A 23,914-nucleotide genomic window follows, 5' to 3' on the forward strand; every position below is an offset into this window, starting at 1 on the left:
GAAATGAGACGAAGAACTATGGACAACTTCCGGGAAAGGCTTCGTCAATGTGTGAACAATGGAGGACGCCATTTACCGGAAATAATTTTTAAAACCAAGTAATGTAAAATAGTATCGTATTTGTTGTTCACAAATAAAGTATTTTTTCTGTATCTTTGTTTGTTTGTTTGTTTGTTTGTTTGTAACTGCCTTTTGAAATACGGGAGGTCGATTTGCCGGACCCTGTATCACAGAAATCTTAAGCTGGGCCACTCATATGCAATACCTTTGTCAAAATTAAACAGACCTCTTTATTTGATTAAATCTTTGTTACTTAATGCACATGTATTAAGAAATGTTTATTTTACAAAATTTGAATCTACTCTATGGTATTATATTTGGGGGAGGGGAGTAAGGGGCAGTGATGCAGTATTTAAATACAGAAAAAAGGTCAAAGACTTATTAAAGGAGTCAATAACAGGGTCTCTTGTAGACGTCTGTTTGGTGATTTTAAGATTTTAACTGTAACTTCATTATACATATTTGAGATCTTGTGTTATATAAAAAGAATAAGATCCATATGACTCAATATTCCAATATTTATAAGTATAACATAGAAGGGAAACATGATTTGTATGTTCAATTATGCAACACTGTTTCTTGCCAAAAAATTACAATTAACATGGGAATAAAAATACATAACAACTTACCCTTCAAACTAAAAAATACAGAACAATTTAAGGTTTTTAAAAATAAATTAAGAAGTTATTTATTATAAAACTGCTTTTATTCTCACCAAGAGCACCATTTCAGAACTTCATGAATAATCTCTCAAGCTCAAATCTACTTTCAGAAATTACATTCAGCATTGCAGATTTTTAGCAACAGTATCACATGACCTTCAACTCACAACTAAAAACATGTTTGTAGTGTAAAACTTATGGCTATATAGCCGAAAAACTGAAGGCATCATAAAAATAACATAGCCAAAGTTTCCACACTGAAAGGCGGGACACGCAAATGACAGAAGCATAAAGTTTGTCTACAGAGTGGGTGATGCATGAACTGCACCCCATTAGACTGCAAGGAGATGGAAAGACACCACATCACAACCAAATAATAGATGTGATGGCATTTTGGTTCATCAGTTCTGGTTGATAGAAACCTAGCATGAAGATAAGTATTTTCTGAGATGTGATGCTGTAGAATCTGGTAGTTTCTGATGTTTCACAGGAACATCATGTCTCCACATTTAGGGTAGAAAAGTAAGCCAAGCATGAGGGGGGGGACAGTTCAGATACACAGGACCAGAACCAGGGGGCAGCAAGTACACCAAAAGGAGACAGTCAAATTAAAAAGGAACAGATACACTGAATGCAGATGTAATGGGAAGCGGTTCTCCCTCTCTACATTGGTATCATTCTCTTATATGCTCAGCTTACAGTTCTACCCTAAACTTGACTGTGGCATTTTCCCCTGAAACAACAGTTACAATCTACCAGATCTGCCCCAGAAGACCTCCAAAGTCACTGCTGTGAGAACCTCAGATCTTCCAAACACAGTAATGTAAAAGCTTAACATGTTATCCCCTTCTAGGAAGGATACTGCTTTCTGCCATGCCATAAGGCATGAGGGAGACAACATGAAAAGTGATACATCTGCAGAAATTCACACCTACTTATGTGATTAAAGACCACGATGTAAGATTTGAGGTTTTCACAGTGGTGACTACGAAGAATGCCGTTTTCTTGGATGTAGTGCTGTGTAGATCTTGTGTGAAATGACATTTCTACCATGAAGATGGAGACAATACATTCCTCCGAAACATCAGTTCACACAAGATTTACATGGTACCACATATCAGAACACATCATTTTTCAAAGGATACAATACTCCAATGAGAGGTCAGTATGTATATAGTAAAACACTTAAAGAGTAGTATTAAGTTGTCAATAAACATGTGCATGCCCCACCTCCTCTGCAAGATCCATCCTCAGTAACGTGGCATTCTGGCCTGGGTAACGGCTCAAGATACGATCATGCATAGACTGCCAGATCACAGATTCATCCTCATCTGTGATGAGTGGATAGTGGTGGCCCTCCTTCAATCCGAGGCTGGACACCCCATCAACTACCACCACAACTGCTGCTTCAGCAAAGGAGAAAGGATTTGACACAGATAATCCTGGCCAGTCACTATGCTGAAACATAAGCACTACATAAGATGAACATCAATGGGAAACTTCATTACAGTCTAGTGAGTGGAAGGGAAAGCCAGGATACATTTACTCTACAATGACAGACAGAGAAAGACAGTTCTATTGCCTAACCCATGGCAAAACAGAGTGGCTGGAAAAGAGTAACCATTATAACGTTACTGATGACACATTTCTAGCAAGAATGGTGATTCCCCTTTATTCTCCATAACAATTCTTTATGTAAGATCTTTTTACCCGCTTTGTTTTGTGTACTAAAATAAAACAGAAGATTCTGGTGATTTTGGATTTTCTCATTCGCAGCATTTCTTCCTCCCCCATAACCTTGTGAACACACACTTTGTGTTAAGTCTAAGGGATAGAAAGTTCTGACAGGTTGAAACATTAACTGAAATAAAGAAGTCTGATCACGTCACAAAAAAAAAAAAAACTCCATGGTTTTAGTCCACAAGCAAACTATTCTGACTGAGTGACTGCTGCTTGTCAGCGAAGTCAGTGCCAACTTTAGCAGATAGAGGGAGTCGCGTGGTCAGCACAACGAATCCCCACGGCCGTTCATGTCACAAATGTAATTAATTGATATGCAAAAACAATACACATAATAAGATGGAGAGAATGTGATAAAGTTAAAACATCAAGGGGAAAAACAGCAGCAAATGAAAACTACAGATCAGACAAAATTTGGGGAATATTTGCTACCACTCAGTTCAGAATTCTTTACTCTCTCTTCTTCATTTCCACCAAAATACATAAAGGTTAAAATATACAAAACTATATCTTATCCATTTCTTGTATGAGTGTGTAATTTGGTTTCTCACTCTAAAGCTCAGTATATTTGGTGCCAGTTCTCATCTTATTAATTGAATGTGATGTCATGAGCTCATATAGCTCAGTCAGTATAGCGATGGGCTATGGGCTGGACGACTGGGCTTCAATTTCTGGAAGGGGCAAGACATTTTTCTCCTCTCTGTAACATCCAGACCATCTCTGAGGTCCACTCAGCCTCCTATACAATGCGTAGCAAGGTCCCTTTCCCTGGGGTTAAAGCAATGAGGGCATGAAGCTGAACATTCACCTCCATCTAGTGCTGAGATCAAGAATACTGGAGTTATACCTCAACTCCCCCACACTTCTTCAAGGCATGGTGCTTAATTAATTAAGTACAGGGACAACTTTACCTTTACCTCATGTCATGTTAAAATTTAGCGACAATCTGATTCTAGAAGTAGCATCTGATGAGAGGCACACATAGTTCGGCTCTAGTATTCAAAAGGAGTGAGTCCATGAGACAGAGTGTCACAGTTATTTGAGGGACATGGATGATTATCAGTTGAGGAAAGAACTGATGAGATAAAAGAGAGATGACTGATGGTTGCAACAGTGGATACAAAGAGCTTCCAAGACAGTCTTATGTAAATTGCAAATGGAAGACAAAGAAACTTTTACAAATTAAAAATATAAATTTAAAAATTATACAAAACTGAATTCATTAAAGAAAGTACTGTACTGAAATAATGACAGCTCATAGTTTGACCAAGTTAAAACTCACAACCTGCAAGAAATTACAAACATGTNAGTTAAAAACAAGATGTTTTTGTAGATGGTTATTCAGTGATTTTAAGATTTTATCTGCAACTTCATTATATATATTTGAGATCTTGTGCTTTATAAAAAAGAGTAAGATTTATATGACTCAGTATTTCGATATTCATAAGTGTAACACTAAAAGGAAACAGGATCTGTATATCCAATTATGCAACACTGCTCGTTGTAAAAAAGTATAACATGGGAATAAAAATACAGAACAACTTACCCTCTGAATTAAAAAAATAGCCAATTTTAAGGTTTTTAAAAATTAATTAAAAAGTTATTTATGAAATAACTGCTTTCATTCTGTACAAGAGTGTTTTTAGTAACAGTGATAGACGGTAGTTTGGTATGGGTTAGTTTCGATATGATATGGAAATATGTAGATGGGCTTTGGACTGTTATTTTTACTATGTTTTACATGGCTGACTTCTTGTTTTTTGGTGGTTTAAGTATGTATATGGCTTTATATTGAATTGCTGGGAGTTGTCATCCATGGTTAGTAAGCTACAGCAAGGGGATATTGATCAGAAAGGTATTCTATTGTACATTGTGTTGTATATTGTTTTATACATTTTTTAAAGAGTTGTTGACATGTAGTGTTTGGCTGTTTTCAACTGACTTGTCCAGTTGTGCCTGTATAAGGCCTCTCGTCCACTGGAAGCGGAAAGCTGCGGAAAGTTGCGATGAGGAGTTCGTCCGAACACGCACGGAAACGGACGAACGATCCTAACAGCTTGCATCAGGTTAGAGTGCGTCCATTGGTAGCAGCACTGTTCGTCCGTGAACGCGTGTATACTTGCGAACTGCGAAATATCCAGATTGGTTTGGATTTTTCGGACGAAGAGCTGCGTTCACCACCTACGAACTGATACTGTTCAACCGAGAAATCTGTCGAGTAGTGTTCCTGACATTGCGGACGCCTGTATTGAGACAGGCACTGATAATATTACAACACAAAGTGAATATAATGATGCATTTTCTACTCCAGATTTTCAATCAGATATCGAGAATGATGCACCTGTAAATACGTCTCCGGCACAAAAAGAGCATTTCAAAAGTCCGCTAAAAAGAGGAAAGAAAAGAATTAATTACGATGACAAATTCTTCGAAATAGAATCTAAAAAGTTGAGCTATTTCGAAAAGAGCTCTCAAATGAAGCAGGATAGTGACTATCAATTTCTGATGAGCTTGCCTGAAGAAAGACAGCTGCGATTACGCATGAAATTGATGGATGTTTTACTGCAGGAACAGGAGGATCGAAACAGCAGCGTGATGTCCACGTCAAATGTTTCGCCTCTATCCCTTGAATCGACACGCAGTTCCCATAATAGTTCCCACAGCAATGAATTTGTAACAGACAAGAACAGTGCCGCTGTGTATCATAGTAATTTTGATCCTTTGTAGAAACAACGGTTTGTATGTAATCACTAAGAAGCAAGAATAATATAACATCGATGTAATATTTTGTTTTCTCAAACTCTTATCAAATCCTTAACTTAACGTTACAGCTAGGCGTTCTTCAGGTGAAATAGTTTCTCGGAAGTTACTGTACTTCTTCAACTGATATACTTTGCTTAATGTGTATTCAAATGTATCTTGCTTCATGCGAAAATAACCAAAATACTGTGACTCGTCCTCTTGGGAATCACTCCATATATGAGAAAATTCATCAAACGTTTGTCTTTTTGGTAAAATTCCACTAATCCACTCTTTTCTCCTATTCTGTGCTCGTCACCTAGCCAGTAAAGGAGTATCAAACGCGTACAGATCACATAAATCTTCAGACAGCGCCATGACAGAACGCGAATGGCATCGGCCGAACACGCAGCCAAAGGACGCGCAGTGAACGCACGAATTCGGACGAACAGATTCGCACAGATTCGGCCGAATCCCAGTTCGCAGGTTTCCGCTTCCAATGGACGACTAGCCTAACACTTATGGATCTTATATAAACTATCAGTTATAAATTATCAATATCTATGTCATTTATATATATGTACATATCTAAATCAGTGTGTTGTGGGTTAAATAGAGGGATGACAGGCGACGTGCCACACACAATGAGGTTGAGCGGAGACGGCGTGATAAGATTAACAATTGGATTGTAAAGTTGAGCAAGATCATCCCTGACTGTACAGCCGAAAGTGCCAAAACTGGCCAGGTGGGTGATGCAAGGGTAAGGTTTTAATGAACAATACAAATGTCATTATTAGGCATGTGTCAGGGTTCTTACTTTGGAACCCTGTTAGTGAGCTTGCATATGGTTGTGCTTTCAGTTTACATCAGTGTCGTAGGTACCATGTGATTTATTTTCATGATACTCCATATGAACATAGTGCCATTCAAGGCCTAGATTTTGAACTCCCTAAGCTATAATGCTGCCAATCACAGTGGCTGCGTGGTCTAAGACATGAACTGTCTTGACTCTCTCAAAAGCTGGGATTCTGGGCTTGAATCCCACTCAAGACATCACAGTGGCCATGTGGTGTAAGACATGAACTGTCTTTGCTCTCTCAAAGGGTGGGATCATGGGTTCGAATCCCACTTCAGACACGGATGTCTGTGTTGTGTGTTTAGTCTGTGTTTTTGTGTTGTTCTGTGTGTAGGAAGAGGCCTTGCGATGGGCTGATCCTCCATCCAAGGAGTCCTACCGACTGTGTATAGGATCAAGAAACTGAAAAAGTGGCCAAGGCCCAACAAAGGGCTGTAGATCCATAGTAATAATACTAGAATGCAGATATAGTTGCTGTGTGACTCAGCCACAGCTGAGCTCAACTGAACTTATTTAGATCTTACCTCATTGTATGGTTTGTGCAACATTTTTAGAAAGGAAGTAAATGATGCATATTGTATATACAAATGTTTAGCATCTGTACTATTCTAGTAACCCAGTGAAATATAATATTTTGAAAATACAGTGGAACCTCGCTTAATGAGCACCTCTCAAAATGAGTAATTCACATAAAGAACAAAACAAATTGTAAAAAAATGACTCGCTTAATGAGCGAAATTTCGCATAACGAGTGACGAGAGGGGAAGTCCCGGATTGTGCGCTTGCTTCATCAGTATGTGTTTAGCACTCGTTCCGCTAGCATCTTAGTGTCGCTTGTGATCACACATTTTTCCAAACTCGTGTTCAGACATATTATTTGTGATCTTTTTTTGTGCAAAGTTTAATAATCCTTGCAAAAATGTCCTTGAAGAAAAAGCCGCAAAAAGACAGCCATAAGAGACTAGAAATAACCGTAGAAATGAAACATAAAATAATTGAAAAGCAAGAACGAGGTGTGAGCGTGGATGATGTAGCACGCACATACAATTGGTCTACATCAACAATTTGCACCATTTGGAGTTGCATTGTGTTTCACAGCAGGAAGTTGTGGAGGAGAGTTTCTCAGAGGAGGAGGAGGTAACAGCAAAGCAACAATCTTCTGGTGCAATAAGAGAAATGCTGAAAGCATGGGAAACTGTTGCATCGTACATTGAGAAGCATCACCCTAATAAGGTAGTGGCTATGCGTGCTACAAATTTATTTAATGATAATGCTGTGTCAAAATTTCACCAAATTTTGAAGCGTCAGCAAAAACAAATGTCTCTAGACAGCTTTCTAGTAAAAAAGAATTAGATATGTATCATAAATAATAAACTAATTATTTCGATTTTTTTTCTGCAAATCGAATTCGCATTCCAGGTTGGTTCATTCCGCATAGAGGAAAAGATGAAGATGATTCACGCTCCTTAACAATGTATATATAATTTTCTTTGAATAAACGTTATGCATAAAATTTTTTGAGTATTTTTTTTTTGGCATGGAATGCATTATTGTATTTTACATTAATTTATATGGGAAAAATTTTGCTTAAAGAGAGTTTCGCATTACGAGTAAGATTCTGGAACGACTTATGCTCATTAAGCGAGGTTCCACTGTACGAGTCATTATTTTTTAATTATGTGGGATGTAATATATCATATGCAGGAAATAAATTTAAAAATTGTAAATTTTATCAAACTGTCATTAGTTTCTAGGTATACAAGAATACAAATATATAAGACAGTTGCTAGATGAACATTATCTGATGTAGTGAATCCTGGGCAGTAGGAACTGATTAGAGGAAACTAATACTGGTGAAATGTGTTTTGAAAGGTCTGAGAGGCACCCTTTCACACCGTAAAACTAGTGAAGGAATTATGAGGGAACTTAAAATTCCACAAATAGCAGAATTTTTATGAGCGTTCTTTGGCCAGGACACTGGATATCATTTGTGGTCTTCCTTAGTCCCTCCAAGCAAATGCCAGGATAGTACTTCAGTTGCACCATGACTAGTTGTTCTACCATTTAATTCTATGCAATGTTAGATATTGACAGTGTTATTAAATAATCCACAAAAAACATTTTGATATTTAATATTTTCATTTTCCATAAAAGCTAACACATTTATTCCTTAACCAGTTTTTGGATACATAATTGGAAAAAGTGTAAAAAATATATAATGTTTACCTCGTGAGATACAAGCTGGATAAAACTGTAAATATAAGTGAGTAAGTAATTTTCAACCCTCACTCATAGAGCTGAGCCCATCTTGAGAAGCTGCCAACTGTGCAGCTACACAAGAACTTCCCAGCATTTATGGAATCCGAAGGTTCAATACCATGTTCACAAGAACCCTCCACTGGTCCCTATCCTGAGCCAGATCAGTCCAATCCATACCATCCCATCCTGTCTATCTAAAATCCATTTTAACATTGTCCACCCACCTGTGCTTTGGTCTGCCCAGTGGTCTCTTTCCTTCTGGCTTTCCCACCAATATCCTATATGCATTCCTCTTCTTTGCCATTCATGCTGCATGCCCTTCCCATCTCATCCTCCTTGACTTGATCTTGTAATTATACGTGGAGAAAAGTTATGAAGGTCCTCATCTTGCAGTTTTCTCCAACCTCCTGTCACTTGATCTATCTTTGGTCCAAATATTCTCCTGAACACCCTGTTCTAAACACCCTCATTCTGTGTTCCTCCCTTAATGTCAGAGACCAAGTTTCTCAGTCAGAAATTGAAATACCAATGAAGTGACAGTGGTGTGAGCAGAATGCATTATGTTTCAGAGTAAGGGTGGGATCCTTGCGAAGGCATGTGAATACATTGTGGAACTACGTTCATCGAATCAGCGCCTGGCTGAATGTCTGAAAGACAACGAACGACTAACAATGGACATAGAGATGATTCGACAGCAGAACGAGGAGTTGAAAAGGGACAACTCACTTCTTCGTGCACAGTTGTCACAGCATGGCATCATCCCCCCACCTGATCTTAGCAACCCGACAGTGTCCTAGTACAAAATCTCCAAGGTTACCAGATGGATTTCATGGTGTGACTTTTCTTGAAAGAAATCAAGGGTGTGATTGAATTAACATGTAACCACTTGTTTAATGCAGAAGTTGGTAACAGTGGAGCACCCTCCAGTCCTCAGTGGCCTTGGTGCAGTGAGGAGAAATATACCGGGAATTCTTTGGATTGTTCGAGACTTGCGTTCTATAGGATGATGTTTCACTTGGCCTTATTGTTTGAATGTACGGAGGACATTGATACAAAGAGGTTGTGCATGAAGGAATTGTACAGTGAATTCCTCAGTGAAGGTTTCTTCGGGGTCCAATTTAAACATGAAGTCAAGGATAGTCCAAATGGGGTAAACTTAAAACACTGAGATTATTAACATGAGACCATTTAAATTGAACATAAATGAATCTCATGAGTGATTTTCCTTTATGCTGACTTTTATTTTGCAAGAGACTGGGATCTTGAGAACTTTCTAATGTAATATTCGGTGTAGGATTGCCAACAGATAGAAATGTTCATGTCATTATTGGACATGTATTATCAAGTTCCATCTGTATTATTAATCAGAGCTTTTTAAATTGTTCTGGTACATAATTAAATTAATAGTAAACATTTAACAGAAGGGGTCAGAAGTCGTGCACTGCAGGAGATTTTACCATGGGACTACATTAATATTTCTTTCCAAGTAAGTTATGGATTTAAAATTAACAAAAAAAGAGGTCGGAGTTAATTTTGGTGTGTGGAGAGGTCCAGGCATTTGAAATTGAACAGTCACAATGGAATTTAGTGAACAGCATGAAAGAGGCCACCTGTGGGCATCCTTTGGAAGACGCGACTTTTGCAAGACACTGTGTGTTAAATGTATTGTAATCGCAAATTATTGAAGCAGATATAAATTTTAAGTGAGGTGCTTTTATTTGCAACCTTTTAAATTCTTTAAATAATAATAGTCATAACTGTCATATATGGCTTTTTATTTGTTTTGCGCAACTGTCGTGATTATTGTTACACTTCTCTCTACTTAATAACCAACTGAAATATGTCCCCAAATTTTCTGCAATGAACAAAGTTCTGATTCTTCAGTGGTTTTGAAGAAATAGGAGCAGTTTTATTTTACCAAGGAATCTCACAATGTAGCAGTGCTGGATCCATATTGCAATATCAAATATTTCCCTTTGTATGTTTTATCACTTTGTCAGTATCAGCTGATAGCCGTAATTCAGTCCACTAGTTCTTGCCTGTGGAAACATGCATTTGTGTTAATTTCTGTTGTTTATTTATATTACTACTGGAGCAGTAGATTCAGCATTAACACATTTAAAATTACTTGATGTAAGAAGTGTACAAATTATGCTGATGTGCCCATTGTTGCCAACCTTCAAAGTGATCTGCTGAACAATTGGCCAACATGATGTTGGTATGGGTTGGGTTGTAAACAAGACTAGGTTGTTGACAAACTATGCAATGATTGCGATATATATAGATATATATATATAAATATAAATATAAATGGTTTTTAATATTTATTATTACAATATTGAGAGAGAAGAATTGATACTGTTTATATATTTGTTTGTTCTTCATTGAGTTGGTTGTATAGGGAGAACACCGTAGTGTAGGTGCAAGACACAAAGTTGCATTTCATAATGTTTATGGTAGTTGTGTGTGACCTGTGTGGAAGTTCTGTACATTAACCTTTATTGCCAGAGTATATAAAGGTATAACTGTCTGCAAATATTTCTGTTCAATTTGCATTAGAAGACTTGTTTTGAAGGGGTAGGTGGACGGTGTTTGAGATACAGAAGCTAGTAAAGGAATTCTGGTGTGGGTCTGTGTCACTGCTTTCTTGTTATATGTGGTAATTTGTATATTCAGCCACTAACAATTATGTTTTGTTCTGTGACGCAACAGGACCATACTCTGCACCAATCCACAGTTCACTGTGCTTGGGACTCTGTTATATGAAGCCAAGTGGTGATGCAATTTAATTTAAAGTGCAGGATTGTTGAAAAGGTAAATTTAGATGGTTCACTGTAGAGTGTAGCCCTGCACAATGCAAGGGCTGATATGGCTCACTCTGTTAATCTGATTTAATCACAGTTCGTTGTTTGTTTGCCATGCAGTCAATAGCAGTTGGTGTAGAATGATCACTTCTATTACAGTGAAACCTCCATTGAAGGTTTCTTAGGAGAGCAGCAGATTTGAACATTGAAGTGAGGGAAATAAAAAATGGAGGCAATTTAACACTGAGTTTGCTGATATGGGATCATTGAAATTGAATGTTAATAATTAATTCGCTTAGGGGGGGGGGGGGGGAGTCCAACTGGGTCCACTTGGCACTGTGGCCACTGATTGGCCTATTGTAGCCTGCCCCGGGTGGTTATGATGATGGAGAATTTGGTGGAATGCAGATTGGCAGGGGAAACTGAAGTACTCAGAGAAAACCTGCCTCAGTGCCACTTTGTCCACTACAAATCCCACTTGACCATACCTGGGATTGAACCTGGGACGCCGCGGTGGGAAGCCAGTGGCTAACCGCTTGAGCTATGGTGCGGCCATAAATTGAATGTCAAATGAGAGAAAATCTTAAACTAAGGAATGTGAAAAGTTCTGTGGCACATTGCTGTCATTGTCAACACATCAGAATGCAGTATGATCAATTGATAATCTGTGAACCATCTTAGAAAGGGTGTACCTGGGTTGGATTAGAAGAAAATTGGTTTCTGAATCACAGCAGAAACTCCTGGAGTGTGCTGTAATATTATTGTCTAAATTGGCCATGGTATTAAATACCACTAATTCGGAACAGAAGGCCAGCTAATGTGAGGAGGTAATGCAGTGTATATTTTATCCAGGTAATGTGTACTGTTATGGTGATGAATTTTTGTTATGTGAAATGAACTTAAATTTGTGGGCTATAAAGAAGTAAGTTTGGAGTGACTATTTTAATGTTTTATGCACTATGCTGAATGTTGTATACAGTTTGGAAAGAGTTCATAGCTGGTTTGTTGGGAGACATGGAGTTCCTTTGGTTTACTAGTCATAATCACTACTATGTGAACGGACTGCCAGAGCGGTGATGTCAAATTAAAAATGACTAGCAATCTGTAATGCGTTAAGTATATGTTTCTGAAAATACGAGGGTTGGAACTTTAATAGTGGCAACTATTTATTTACAACTGATACAAAATAGATGCATGTTTCAAAGTTTTACTGTCTTTCAGTGCAGTCACCAGCATTGTGTACAACCTGTTGCCAGCGATATGGAAGTCATAGGATACCTTTAGCAGTGCCTGTTGTGTTGATAGTTCAAATGGAACAGTCTGCTGCCTGAAGAATCTCTGGAACAGTTCTGAAGCAAATGCCATGAAGTGGTTCCTTCATCTTAGGAAACAGGTCGAAGTCATAAGGGCTTAAGTCTGGGGAGTATGATGGATGGTACAGCACTTCCCATCCCCATTGATTGAACAAATCAGGCACAGCTTGCCATTTCTGCATTTCCGGCAAATCATGCGGAACCCATCGTGATGCAGTTTTTCTCATGCCCAGGTGTTCCTTCAGAATGTGAAGCACAGTTTATGTGCTAATCCTGTCTCTCGGGCCAGCTCACAAATTGTATGGCGTTGATCACTCTCCAGTAACATGGAAGGAGCATTCACTGACACTAGGATGACCTGGCTGACGCATGTCTGCCATATTTTGGCGTCCCTCGTTGAAGGCTTTTACCCACCTTGCCACTGTTCTGTAAGGCAATGCAGATTCCCCGCAAGCCTCTTGAAGACCTTATGACACTGTTGTGCTGTACGGCCTCTGGCACAATCAATCTTTATCCAACTCCATTGTTCCTGTTTCAAAAACATCGTGACAACACTACATTTGACCGCCAGCTAACACGAGGCTCTGTTGTTCTTGTCACTGCACATGCGCATGATCTGGGAAGGGAGAGTCCATTTGCTCTGAGGTGAGGCAGGTACGTAACTAATGTGGTATAAGTGACATTATTTGGTTCCATTGCATTGCGTATCTACAGCAGTGTTGCCACTATTAAAGTTCCAACCCTTGTAATTAATTCTGATCTTGATGCTGTATCAAAGTGTGAACTCAGTTTTGGAGACTTTAATGTAAAACTTATTTGGTTTGGATTGTATATTGCAAGGAGGTACGATAATTTAATGAACTTAGATAAACTGTGGGGTGCCCAAAATGTCTGGAGATGTAGGGAAATGACTTATAATTGTTCCGTTTGTTTTCCTTGTTCCACAAAACACTTTTCAGTTTGATGTCTTAAGTTAAAATGAACACATTTTACAGTACATCACACTTATCATGTGTCTGTGTTCAGTAAGATGGTCCAGATTTTTGATTCATGAGCTTGTGATTTAGTGTAACAGAAATATGTAAGGTTAACTAAGGTCTGGATACTTTGACGCTGACTCTACTCCTTGGGTCCATGTTGTTCAGTCTAACCTTTAGGAAACTGTTCATCCAGCTGATAACGAGCATGTTTCATTTTATTTCGCTGTCTCCAGTGTTTTAGTCACTGTAGATAGAAACAAGACATATATAAGCCTGAAGTGGTTGATGTTGAGATTAATGTAAATACAATATTATATTTAAGCATCCTGTTGCACCCTATACGATATATGACACAAACACCATCCCAAGTGCAACAATTTATTGTAGTTCTTTTGTCTTGCCATCTTTTACGCTACATGTTTCGGCCGCAAATGGCCATCATCAGGTGTATACACTTACGTAGCTGTTACACTGCACTTAGTTTAAAATTTAAAACCACGAGTCTTCCCAATTGTTCTTTTCGTCGTTACTAACAGGTTTCGATTTATTAGAATCTACTTTGCTGATATCTGTCTGAATTGTGCATTATCTTTGTTACCTACACTCGTCAGTTTTGATTATTATGAACTGGCGCTTTTAAAATCTTCAGTTCTGATTTAAAAATTCTTTTAAAAATTAAAATTCTCAGGATTACTCGCCCTATGTCTGTAGCGCTGCAGCGGCTACTTCTTGTTTTCAGCACTGTTATTCTGTGTAGGATCCCTGTGTGCGTGCCGCTGCTTATCTTTACTATGTGTGCTAAAGATAATGCACAAATCAGACAGATATCAGCGAAGTAGATTCTAATAAATCGAAACCTGTTAGTAACGATGACAATAACAATTGGGAAGACTCGTGGTTTTAAATTTTAAACTAAGTGCAGTGTAACAGCTACGTAAGTGTATACACCTGATGATGGCCGTTTGCGGCCGAAACATGTAGTGTAGAAGAGGGCAAGACAAAAGAACTACAATAAATTGTTGCACTTGGGACAGTGTTTGTGTCATATATCATAATGTAAATACATTTATCCTAATCTTGGGAATTTCTAGCCTCTTCAGTATGTTAGGAATTTTAGCTGCAAAGTTCTTGCTGTAATATGGGAAGTCTTTCTTTAATGAACTGGGAATTATGAGACAGTTTTGGGTATGACCTAAATGTTGCAAATCACAGTTATAGGGACCCTCACTTATCTCGTCAGTAGCCACCTTAGAAAAAGTGCAAAAAATTCTGAATCTTTTGATGGCTTTCATGTATTATATTATTTGTCTATTTTGTATAGTGTCTTGTAATGATCATCATTGCAGTTAATATGAATTGAAAGATTCTGCTTGCTCTACAGGAGACTGAAACTTGGTTAAGGAATGTACTGATTTGTTCTGATGTCAGAAGTGTGTCGTGTTGCCATATTCAATAATGTGGGTGTGAAGTGCTACAAATAGTTCTCGAAAGAATGCTTAGCAAAAATATGTTCTATACAAAATATACAAAATTGTAAAGGTCTGGTAATTTACAGTTAATCTTGTGCCATGAATTGTCTTCCATACAGAAAACTGTTGCAGCTGCTGTAAACATCATGAAATGCTTGTCTAAATTAAACTTTTAGGTATTTTGATATTGACTTGCACACACTTTACCAAGTTAGAGATTACAATCAGCCTATCAAGTCCATGGAAATGTTATACATATGATTATATTATTATAATATATGCAAATGGTAGATTGACTAGCTGGGTCACCATTGTAATAACTTCTACGAAGTGATAATATTATTTCTCAAACAATGTGATGAGATGCCTAATTTTATCTGGTGTCAGAAGACATTATTTCCTTTGGTTATCTGCATGCCGGTAATAAAATGATTTTGTTGCGTGTTACATAACTTGACAGCTGTATATGTGCACATTGGTGGAGTCCTTTTGCACTTGTGGCCAGTGACTGATGGTTTGGAAAATTGTTTTGCTAAAGGGGCACACTTGAAATGGGTCCAAACAGTTAATAAAATAAGATTATTTTTTTGTTATATTTCAAGCCAAATATTGCACTTGTACTTTGAACAGTTTCTTTCAAGACTAACAATTTGAGAATTTTACTGCTGATGACATTGTCGGCAAGTAAACGGAACTGCATTTGCATTAATTCAGAATTCCTAATTTTCACTGAATAACCCAATCTTTCTACAGTGAAGGCTTTGTTTAATGAATATTTGGGTAAATGGGTTTTCTTGCACTAAATTAAGATTTTCATTAAATTGAGGCTATGGGAAATTAGGCTTACTTCAAGAAACTTACCTGCTTAGAAGAGTTACTGTGCTACAATTATGATGACACAGTTTGTTTACATAAGTAGTTAAAGAAGTTTTTTCCACACAAATAAATTCAGTTGTGTAATCTGTAATATATTAATTTATAAAACAATTATCGACACATGAAGTAATGCCTTGAGAGGATGTGTTGTAAATCAGAAGAAGCATGATGCTACAGGTGATGTGGTTTTGTTGCATGATCAGTGTGAGACATCACACTCAAAACTTTTATGATTGTGCAGTAACAGTTCCCAGCAGAGAGAATGTGAATATTTGTTGGTGTTTTGATCAGAGTTTTACTGAATTGAAGTACAAGTTCTGGAAGGTAACAGATTTCTTACACTAAATGTGGGTTATTTTGCAAATCAAAATTCATCAAATATGGAAAAGTAATAAATTATATATGTATATTGGGTTTTGGCTGCAACCAGAAAACATAGTCACTAAATGCAAGAACACTGAATTGGGATTTCATTATATTTAGCAGTTCAGCAGCCATATTTGAATTTCTATGTAGCCAGAGTTCGCTCTCAGACTTGTTGGGTAGAATCTTTTCTATTTGCTCTTGTAACTGGTCTTAGGGATTCTTACCCTGAGAGTGGATGTAGCTGGAACACTGAAACTAACCTCTGACTGCAGTCTATTGTTGTTGTTCAGTTAGTACGTGGAGATTCACTTCTGTGTCCGCAGAGCCTTCATTGTGTGGTGCTTTTGTTTGTTTCCACAGTTCATGTCCACTTGGTGAAGATTTGAAGACATACACCTACCCCTCATAAGCTCTGAGTTTTCATTCATGAAATTTACTCTATGAAGAAAGCAGTCTTCTGGGATTTGGCACCGTGTATATGTGGTGTTAACCAACGTTTCGGAGGAACGTATCGCCCCCATCTTCAGGGTAGAAGAAAAAGTATAAGAAATCTGCAAGCGACNCTAGTTCGCAAGACCTGGGCTGTAAGGGAAATTGGGGGTTGGGCTGCTGTTAACAATTATCGGGGTTGAGCTAAGTTGTTTGTTTCTTCACACAAGCACACACACATACACACACACAAATATAATAACATACAATTACATGAAAGTATAAAAAATAAATGAACCACAGTGATAATCTGGAAGCCAGGACACTGGTTTGGACCCTGCCCCAGTAAATGTGTATGTTTTTGTGTGTGCACATATTAAGAACAATGGATGTATGAAATAAAATAATCACGATTAAGGAACTGATGTTATTAAATTGAAAGGAGGAGATCTCATTAAGATTGTTCATGTTAGGAAATTTCTTAATTAAATATTATCCTCAAAATTACTGTATTAGTTTTGTGTTGGGGCACTATCACTGGTGCAATAAGACTGCACTGTTGCCAACCTTGTACATAATGTTACATCTTCGGATTTGTGGTGGAGTCCTGGAGGTGCAATAACAGTAGGAGGGAGAAGCCAGTGGAATATTTGTTGTGAATACATGTTTGGTGATTGTTACCATGCATATTGATACTGCAAAATTATGATTTCTGCACTTCTTAAGAACTAAGCAGGTTTAAATGACTGTGATATTAATAAATTGTGTCCAACTTCACTTGACTTTTTTTAGGAGCTATCTAGCTTTGTTGTCCAGCCATAGCCTGCACCATGTTGCAGTTGACAGATGTTACCATCCTCTGGTTGGGTACCACTTCTCTGTGATGCAGTTATTATGATGGACGTAATACACAGGATACATCGCTGCAGTTGCACATGACTGCCAACAAAACAGCATTATTACAAATTATTAAGTTAAAACTTCACTTTTTTTTTTCTAAACTGTTACATGAATATTTTCTGGTATTTTATTAAAAGGTAATGGTAAAGTTGTCTGTCTGTCATCAGATACGCTGGGTGCCTCTGGAACTGGCTGGTCTGGTTGATGTGGAGAAGAAAGAAATAACAACCCCAGTCAGGAACCCAATTCTAATTCTACAGTTGACCTGCATGGTTGAACTGTTGCAGCTCCACCAGTATTTTATACTGTATGACTGACTCCATGGAGCTGAGCCCTTCTTGAGACACCACAAGTCGCGCAGCTAAACAAGAATTTTGTAATATTTTATGGAACCCAAAGGTTCATTCCCATGTTCACAAGACCCCTCCACTAGTCTGTATCCTGAGCCAGATCAATTCAGTCCATACCTCCTCAACCTTTCTTTCTAAGATCCATTTTAATGTTATCCACTCACCTGTGTTGTGGTCTTGCTAGCAGTCTCTTTCCTTCTGGGTTTCCCACCAATATCCTATATGCATTCCTCTTCCCCCCATTTGTGCTACATGCCCTTTTCATCTCATCCTCCTTTACTTGAGCTTTCTACTTGGTGAAGAATACAAGTTATGAAGCTCATCATTACGCAGTCTTCTCCAACCTCCTGTCACTTCATCCCTCTTTGGTCCAGATATTCTCAGCACCCTGTATGATTAATCTGGCTCAGGATAGGTACCAGTGAAGGGCTCTTGTGAACATGGTAATGAACCATCTGGTTCCATAAAATGTGGGAAATTCTTGAGTAGCTGCACAACCAGCTGCTTCTCAAGAAGGGCTTAGCTACATGAAGTTAGTATATAACTGCAGTGAAGTGGTTAAGAATTGCATGATGGTGGGCTTTGTGTTTAGAGTATTATTTTCTTGGATGTAATTTTGTATAGTCTGCCAGTGCACTCATGTTTTAAGGAACATGCTGCTTCTATCTTCATGTTAGAAAAAGGAGTTGAATGTTTAGAAACTTCTTGCCTCATCAGCCATGAAGATAGAGGCAATACATTCCTCCCAAATGTCAGTAAAGTTTTATCATGCTGCATAATGTCACTTCCCAGGGGACAGTACTCATCGTAGCCTCCACTTTGAGTTTGTCAGATCTGTAGGCAGATATTGGTCTTTAATGTTAGAGGAATTTGATTTGGCTTTCTTTCTTGTTGAACTAATGATAAACACATTAACTATGTCACTTCACATAATACTGTCACGTGTTGGATATGTCACGCGACAAATAACTTTACAAAGGTCTCAGATTTAGCGAATCTTTATTGGACATTCACTCTTACACAACGTACAATTATTATCACTTGTAGAGTCACTTGACTTCTGGCTTAATACTTCAATGCGACGTCTCAACTATCCTTGGCCGTGGGTGGATCTCAACTGTCTTCTGTCTGTATCGTATGGTGACTAGGTTCCAACTGTATTCTTGCTGTCTGTAGCTCTTGGACTCAGTAGAGGACAGCCCTCGCCAAGGTTTGATCTCACGTGTTCGGCAATCCGTTGCTTCGGGAATGCTCCTTATACACTGGTAACGAGTTTCGTCTCATCTGTTGTTACCCAGCAGCCTTCTGTTGTTCATCTCTGGGGAAACGCGTGCGTTGTTTCAGCATGGTCTATGCAGCGGCTAGCTGTTATTGCATTACGGTGGAAGTGCCTATTCCAAACATATGACATTGCTCCCTTCTGAAGGTTGTTCATCCCCGAACAGCCTAAAGGTACTTCCTCGGTTTCGTTTCCTAAGGTGTTCATTTTGGCAACGTTTGCATTCGGTCTTGTTGTTCTGCTGGCATCTTCTGTTCATTCTACCGCATCTGCCCCTCTCTTCAGTGGTGCTCGTCCTGAGCACTCCCGTAGTCCAGAATTTGTTGGTCCCATTGTCTCACATTCATTCCTTGAACATTCAGTCTTCATTCACCCTTGCGCGGGAGGTCGGTACTTCTACGTTACCGGTTCGTCCCATACAGGCTGTTTCCTTTCTTCCATTTTGGGGCGGTTGGCCCCTCCACTGACCAATTTTTGATGCCCTGTGATCTGCTGAAAATCTCTGTTTGTTGCCCGATATCAAGCCCTTGGATCTTCCTGAGGGTTCAGCTGTCTGTTCTCTCGTTCCCAGGATGCAGCCGCTGTCTTGTGTATTCGTTCTTCACTCCAAAGCTGCCCTCTGGTTCTACCTGGAGTCTCTGCCCTCTGGGCCCTTGTCTTGCAATGTTGTTCCTAGTCTGGTTGTTCCTGATGATGTGTCCCCTGCACCGTGTCACTGCTGCATGGCGGGACGTGTTTGGCCCTCTGTGGGCGATGACCAATTTCTTCTGGGGTTTTCAACCTTCCCATGTCGAATTTTTTGGTTTCTGGCGGCAGCGCTCCGTGGTCAGTTTTCGGTCCCTATGCCTTTTCTTCTTCGGTTCTCTGACTGGCATTACTTTGGCGTCTTCTTGTTGTGTCCGCTCGGGTTTCGTGTCCACTGAGGTCGGCTCCTCTTCTTCTTCTGGACGTTCCTCCATCTCTTGGCAGGCCAACATCTTGTCGCGGTTGTCGTTCACCCATTTGTCTCTCATGGTGGCCATCTCTTCTTGCCATGCTTTCATATTGGCCTCATGTGTGCTTCTAGCTTCGCATATCCAGCAGGAGTTCCATCATCTGTTGCAACTCCATTTCTCGTGTTTCAAGTTCGATCTTGTCGGTCATGTGTGCAAGTCCAGTCTTTTAAATTTGATCTGATCAATCCGAACTGATCCCACTTCTGATACCAGTTGTCACGTGACAAATAACTTTACGTGGGTCTCAGATTTAGCGAATCTTTATTGGACATTCACTCTTACACACTGTACAATTATTATCACTTGTAGTGTCGCTTTACTTCTGGCTTAATACTTCAATGCGACGTCTCAACTATCCTTGGCTGTGGCTGGATCTCAACTGTCTTGTCTGTATTGTATGGCGACTAGGTTCCAACTGTATTCTTGCTGTCTGTAGCTCTCGGACTCAGTAAAGGACAGCCCTCGCTAAGGTTTGATCTCGCGTGTTCGGCACTCTGTTGCTTCAGAAACGCTCCTTATACACTGGCAGTGAGTTTTGTCTCATCCGTTGTTACCCAACGGCTTGCTGTTATCGCGTTACCATGGAAGTGCCTATTCCAAACATGTGATGATACAATAAATAATGTCATTATTATTTAATATTTTTGTGTTAACAGTATAATCTTAACAGTTGAGAAGTGTCAGCAAACTATAATTAGATAAAATATATATTACTCTTCTTTTTTGGAGCAGCAACTTAAGTAAAGAGAAGTGGTAAGGGAAGATGTGATGGGGCTATCCTGGTAGCATAAAACGAGAACCTTGCAAGCAAGTCTGCATGGTCCTGGCACAGTTTTGAATTGATGTGCTGTGAAACAAATTGGGAAAGATGCATGCAGTGTACCAATTCTGGCATATTTGCTTTCCCTTGTTACCTCTAAGACAAAGTTATGGGAAAAGTATACGGGGCACAAAATGTGTGTGATTTTTTCTCTCCAGCTTTGTTTAAAACTTTCTCCATTTACAGTTATTGACTTTTGCGCATTATCCATCATTTTTATTTAAAGCAGTTTTTCAAAGATTGGGCTGTCTCCATTCTAGGTAAAAAGCCTGCCATAGGTCCAGAGGTAGGGAATAACTCTATTGACTGGGTCCTACAGAACAGTCTTTTTACTGTAGGATAGGGACAGAGTCCAGTCTCTAAAAAGTCATTTTAAATAGAAATTGGGCAAGTTATAATATCCAAAAGGCAGTCATTGATTAATACACCTTTGTCACAAACTTTAGATTGTGTTGAAGAAAGCCTCAAATCTTACATTTAGATTGTGTTGTTTCTCCAGTTCATATATGTATAGTGAATTAACTCAAAATGTGTACAGAAAGGTGTTCTGGTCTTCATATGAATTGTCTGTTGTCACATTTCAGTCAAGACTGGAAATGATTCACACATTTTAGTAAAATTCATGAATATATTAACCTGTTCAGCAGTTCTCAAGTCAGTATTGTTAATGTGTCTGATTTGCATTTTAGTGCGATGAATAAAAGATGTTTTGAGCATGTGTTAATTTGAAAGTACTGATGCACTTACATATTTTAAACATCTTTCACTTAAAGGTCATTTTTGCCATTTTTTTTTTTTGGTTGGCATGGAGTTTCTTTGTTTCTGTTTTGTAGTCTACTCTTTCAATGTTAGTGTCATGTGACAGATGTTGCCAGCCTCTGATTGAGTACCATTCGTTTATGATGTGATCTCAGTAGTGGATATAGCGGACACGATGCATAGTGGTTGTAGCTGCACACTGTCAACATGACATCATATGGGATTGTTTTGAAATTATGTAACACTTTTGAACAACCAGTAGTGAGGCTGCATTGCATGTCACTGGCAACATCTTATGCACTGGGGAACAAAAAACCCACGTTTGTGGAACATGAGTGTGACATTGATTTCACTGATGTGTGGATGGCCAAGCAGGGCCTCATATGCTGAAAGAGGAGAACAGTTTCTTCTGAAACATTCATACCTGTCCAGCAAACTACACATCCTATTAGATGGTAAACATGATTCTGATATTATTTTGGATGTTATAAAATATAATATGTTCTTATGTTTCAAGTACAGTTGTACTTACATGAAAAGGGTATATGTAGAGGATGCTACCAATGGGGTATTGGCTGTAGTCCAGTTTTCCATGAACAGCTTCCACCTTGCCCAGTTCCTGAGTCATATCAACCAACCTGCAATGTACATTTTGTTGTCTTACTTGCAAAGACATACCACCATCTACTAGGGAAATTTGAAGATCAGTTCTGGATAAACCCTGTTATTTTCCTTGTTCTTGTATGTTTGTTAGAATTTGCGTAATCTCAAATGAAATTTTAGAGTGATTGTTTCATTCTCAGTGAAGGCAAGAGATTTTTCTTGTCTCCACAGCATACTGACCAGCCCTGGGCCTGCGCAGCCTCCTGTCCATTAGGCATTGTGGGCCCTTTCCTCATGGAGGAAGTTGCTGGGATGTGAGGTTCACCACTTGCCTCCATATAGTGTTGAGGTAAAGATATGTCAAGCTATATTTTCATTCTCCTGTGTCATCATGGCATGATAATGAAACACAAGGGTCATCTTACCTTTTGCCACATACTAAATTTGATTTATAAACTAGGTGAAAATGGCAACTGGCAATTTTTAGGGCTGCATTTAATCTTAACATACAGACTGTCATTCCTTACTTACTCATGGAACTGAGCCCTTCTGGAGGAGCCGCCAATTCTGCAGCTACTCAAGAATTTCCCAGCATTTTATGGAACCCGAAGGTTCATCACCGTGTTCACAAGAGCCCTCCACTGGTCCCTATCCTGAGCCAGATCTATCCAATCCATACCATCCCATCCTATCTAAGATCCATTCTGATATTGTCCACCCATCTACGCCTTGGTCTTCCCTGTGGTCTCCTTCCTTCTGGCTTTCCCATCAATATTCTATACGCATTGCTCGTCTCCCCATTCGTGCTACATGACCTACCCACCTCATCCTCCTTGACTTGATCATTCTAATTATACTTGGAGAAGAGTACAAGTTCTGAAGCTCCTCATTATGTAGTTTTCTCCAACCTCCTGTCACTTCATCTCTCTTTGGTCCAAATATTCTCCTCAACACCCTGTTCTCAAACACCCTCAGTCTATGTTCCTCCCTTAATGTCAGAGACCAAGTTTCACACCCATACAGAACCACAGGCAAAATTATAGTTTTGTATATTCTAATTTTTATGTTTTTGGACAACTGACAAGACAAAAGGTTCTGGACTGCATGGTAGCAAGCATTATCCGACTTCAGTCGCCTCTTAATTTCCTCCTGAATCAGGTTTCGATCTGTTATCGTTGTTCCCAAATATCTGAACTGTGCCACATTTTCAGAACATCTGTTTCCTATCTTTATATCATGATTTTGCCCTGCATTTTTTGATGAGACAGCAACATATACCTAAGTTTTCTCTGCGTTTACTTCTAGACCAACCTCTTTACTTGTGTCAGTTAAAGTGTGTGTGTTTTTCTTTATGGTATCTACATTATCACCCAGTAGATTCACATCATCGGCGTAGACCAACAGGTGATGTGTCCCATTTAAATTCAGTCCCACCTGGTTTCCCTGGACCTTCCTAATTGCATATTGTAAGGCAAAGTTGAAAAAGAGTGGCGTAAAGCATCTCCTTGTTTTAGACCATGCTGGATAAGAAATTTATCAGACAAATGTTTACCTACACAGACTTGACTATACGTTTCGTTTAAACACATTTTAATCAACCTAACTAGTTTCATGGGTATCCCAAACTCTATTAGAATATTGTACAATACTTCCCT

At 38.8% G+C, this 23,914-nt stretch overlaps 3 protein-coding genes across 12 annotated transcripts in view; 2 read left to right on the forward strand and 1 right to left on the reverse strand.

Annotated features, from left to right (window-relative positions):
* Positions 1-11,458, forward strand: part of LOC111874182 (upstream stimulatory factor 2) — a 40,224-nt gene extending 28,766 nt beyond the window's left edge. For 6 of the 7 annotated variants that reach the window (XM_023869464.2, XM_023869465.2, XM_023869467.2 and 3 more), the window contains exons 5-6: positions 5,818-5,961; positions 8,886-11,458. In XM_023869464.2, the coding sequence (XP_023725232.1) occupies positions 5,818-5,961; positions 8,886-9,113 (372 nt within the window). In that variant the 3' untranslated portion in view covers positions 9,114-11,458. The remainder of the gene's footprint in view (positions 1-5,817; positions 5,962-8,885) is intronic. The other variant, XM_023869466.2, reaches the window with a different exon arrangement.
* Positions 11,459-16,804: 5,346 nt separating this feature from the next.
* Positions 16,805-23,914, reverse strand: part of LOC111874168 (D-serine dehydratase) — a 30,522-nt gene continuing 23,412 nt past the window's right edge. For all 4 annotated transcript variants that reach the window (XM_023869429.2, XM_023869430.2, XM_033755355.1 and 1 more), the window contains 2 exons: positions 22,189-22,294; positions 16,805-17,492 (listed from right to left, as the gene is read on the reverse strand). In XM_023869429.2, the coding sequence (XP_023725197.1) occupies positions 17,403-17,492; positions 22,189-22,294 (196 nt within the window). In that variant the 3' untranslated portion in view covers positions 16,805-17,402. The remainder of the gene's footprint in view (positions 17,493-22,188; positions 22,295-23,914) is intronic.
* The window catches only part of LOC111874167 (matrix-remodeling-associated protein 5), a 21,967-nt gene continuing 20,353 nt past the window's right edge, over positions 22,301-23,914 (forward strand). Inside the window, exon 1 of the mRNA XM_023869426.1 lies at positions 22,301-22,608. The gene's annotated coding sequence lies outside the window, so the exon portion shown is untranslated. The remainder of the gene's footprint in view (positions 22,609-23,914) is intronic.

The sequence above is a fragment of the Cryptotermes secundus genome, unplaced genomic scaffold (genome assembly GCF_002891405.2).
Source record: "Cryptotermes secundus unplaced genomic scaffold, Csec_1.0 scaffold26, whole genome shotgun sequence".
NCBI lineage: Eukaryota > Metazoa > Arthropoda > Insecta > Blattodea > Kalotermitidae > Cryptotermes > Cryptotermes secundus.